The 2,984-nt window shown below is 34.3% G+C and overlaps 1 protein-coding gene across 1 annotated transcript; it reads right to left on the bottom strand.

The window, feature by feature from the left end:
- LOC104750914 (NAD(P)H-quinone oxidoreductase subunit L, chloroplastic) lies at positions 194-1,376 on the bottom strand. The gene is made up of 5 exons (XM_010472775.1): positions 1,183-1,376; positions 991-1,080; positions 792-899; positions 605-699; positions 194-512 (listed from the first exon to the last, which is right to left on the bottom strand). Exons 1-5 carry the CDS (start codon positions 1,309-1,311, stop codon positions 356-358), a joined length of 579 nt encoding a protein of 192 aa, XP_010471077.1. The 5' UTR covers positions 1,312-1,376; the 3' UTR covers positions 194-355.

Raw genomic sequence — 2,984 nt, 5'->3', positions numbered from 1 at the left:
CCAAGATACAAAATTTTGAAGATCTTGACCAGACTTTAGGGTTAAGGAGGTGTTGAATAATGAGGGTTTCCTTTTTTATAGTCACAAAGCTGGGATTTGGGAGTCTGTTCAAAGCTCGTAAGTTTGTAGAAGGTTGTTTTTAGACTGTTTAATTTGTGTCTGAGATCATTTATCTCTTCTTTTTTCTCCCAGATGACAATAAAGTTATTTCTGTTTATTATATGTTTGATTTGAATGTGTCTTGATCATAATTCATAACTGTATGCACAAGTCATTACATTGTGTTCATGTGAATCCGGAGTATATACATACAGCCCCAAGATGTGAAACACAGACTTGTGAATCTATCTGTTAATCAAGAATCAAGATCATAATCTTCTGGCTTTGCAAATGGGTATTTGAGGTAACCGTTCTTGATAGAGGAAGGGTCTGTTGGTACGTCCCAAGGATTCTTCATAGATGGATCTCTTGGGAACTTTCTGAAGTTGAGAAATGGTGCCCATATCAGTAGCCTGCAAAGTTATAAAAACTTGATAAGGATTAGAGAGATTTGAGATTTAGAGTATAAGGCATTGATGGAAATGATTGTGTGACCTTTGCTTACCCGGGGAAGAACAAGAAGACGAACATGAACTGTAAATACATTTCAAAAAACTTCCTTCTGTACCATCTTACTCTCAGCCAGTTCATGATGATTGGCTAACACAAAACATAGTATACAAAGTCCCCACATTCAGAATCATGAATCATTTAATTCTTTGAAAACACAAAGTGTATGTCTTCAAACTTACTGGCATTACAAGGAAGTACCAAACGGATATGATCGCGATATCGAGCACAACACTGCTTAACTCCTGCTGGTTGTTGACTCCCGTTATTGCCAAAGCCGGATGATCAATCTAAAAAAAAAAAACTAAAGTACTTCAGTTACCACCGTTGTTTTCTCATTGTTTCAATCAGAGAATAAAGGTCTCTCATGTGTGTAGTTACCGTGGCAAGAACTGTCCCGAGTTGAGCTGCCAAGATTGTCTTCTTTGCTCCAAAGAAATCACCGGCCTTTGCTCTCATCTTTGCAACATTCTGTAGTAAACAAACTAATAAGGCACAGTGAAGAAGCAAAGATATCTCTGCAGATTCTTGTTGATGAACTCTAGACACTTGACTAAGTTAAAGAAGTCTTACATGATGAAGAGCATCGTTGGCTTTGGAGTGAGATGTAATACAGAGAGGAGATTTCACACTGCGAGGCTTCAAATAGAGAGATGACAAAGCATTTGGGGCACAAAGCCCAAGAGAGCCGCAATGGCTCATCTCTATGTTTCTGTCTGTCTGTTTTTTTTTTGTTATGGGTTGTGAAGTTTCCTTATCTCTTGAGATTGGTTCTAATGGTAGAGAGTTAGTTCTAGGATGGCTTTCGTCTGAATCGTATTAGTCCTACGTGTCATATGGAGATCCCATGTTGATTTTGGCATATAGTGTATTTATCTACAAAAAAATGAAATAAAAACAACCAAACTCACTCCAAATTTTGTAATTGCATCTTCGTTTCTTATAATTATAATCTAGTTCATGTTTTTGAAGGTTGAGGCACTTGATTACTTGAAAGTTAGTAACTTGATCTATATCAGAGTATAAAAAACCAAAGAAATATCAAGAATGGTGAAAATGTGACACTGGATCATTATGTAGGAGGCTAAAAAATGCTTTGAACCCACAAAGAAACACCATTTTTGATATTTGATTATAATTCTTCTTCAGTAGAAAGCTATAGCTGAATAATGACTGAGCAAGTGAACATAACTCGGAGAATGAGTTGCTTTGTTGTAGTCTTATAGATAGTAAGGAAATGGGCTAATGATTTGATTTTGTTCAATTAAGGTGAGAAACTATTGAAACCTGATATACGGATAAAGTTATAATCCTCACTCAGTACATAAAGAGAGACCTGATGGACTGGGGTGTGGTATGTTACAAATGCAGAACCTGAGAGTGAACCAGACAAAAACTGTCCCTAAATGTTTTTCACAGTTGAGACACAGACAGAGACATTCCAATGTCTCTTCTTGCAGGGATGTTGAAACGGGTAACAAGACATGAATCTCCCATGACACACAACATGCTTTGTTTCACTATTGCTTTATATTTACTACGTTTTTTAAAAAGATTTGCATGATTCTATTCCTATGTCAAAAATGTGTTTTACGTTTTGTGTATGAAGGACCCTTAAAGTTAGTCAGGGTAAAAAAAACAAAAGAACATCTTATATGATTTCACTAAAGATTATTCTATTTATTACAGAATTATGTAATTGTTTTTTATACTTTTTAGTAAGGAATAATAAAGAGGGGACACAAGATCCCCCACCTCTCTTCAACAGCCCTCAATTCACCATCATTTCCCTCACCATTTTTACTCTTTCTACTGTATATTTTTTTTATTTTAAAATCTCTCTTCTTGATATGATTTATATTTAGATTTTCAATCCTTTCCTTTATATCTTTACTTTGTTGGAATACTTCTAGATATAAAAAAACATACCATGTATACCATGTATCTAATATATATCTATTATAAGACTCATCGCCTTAGATCTCTAATACGAATATTCATGTCTACATGATATATACTTCTAGAATTGGTCATATAATCAATATATATATATATATATATATATATGTGTGTGTGTGCAAAAATGTCAAGGACGACCGGTTAAATTGATTACACTTAAGAGTTTGGGTATCACATGACTTCTTACAAAATTAAACTCTAAATCTAAACTTGTAGACCTACAATCTAACTTCCCATATGGTAAATATTAGACCTACTTTTTAAAAAAATTATATGTGATGAGAACAAAAAACAAAAAAGATAAAAACGTTCAAGATATATTTAAGTCACCTTGTTGCTATTTTCTTCAATACAATGTTAATCATTACTATTGTTTTACGTATTACTCTTAACAATGAACCCCCCCCCCCCCCCCC

This window comes from Camelina sativa, chromosome 16 (genome assembly GCF_000633955.1).
Source record: "Camelina sativa cultivar DH55 chromosome 16, Cs, whole genome shotgun sequence".
NCBI lineage: Eukaryota > Viridiplantae > Streptophyta > Magnoliopsida > Brassicales > Brassicaceae > Camelina > Camelina sativa.
The sequence above is the reverse complement of the archived record's forward strand: the minus strand, read 5'-3'. Positions and strand labels throughout refer to the sequence as shown.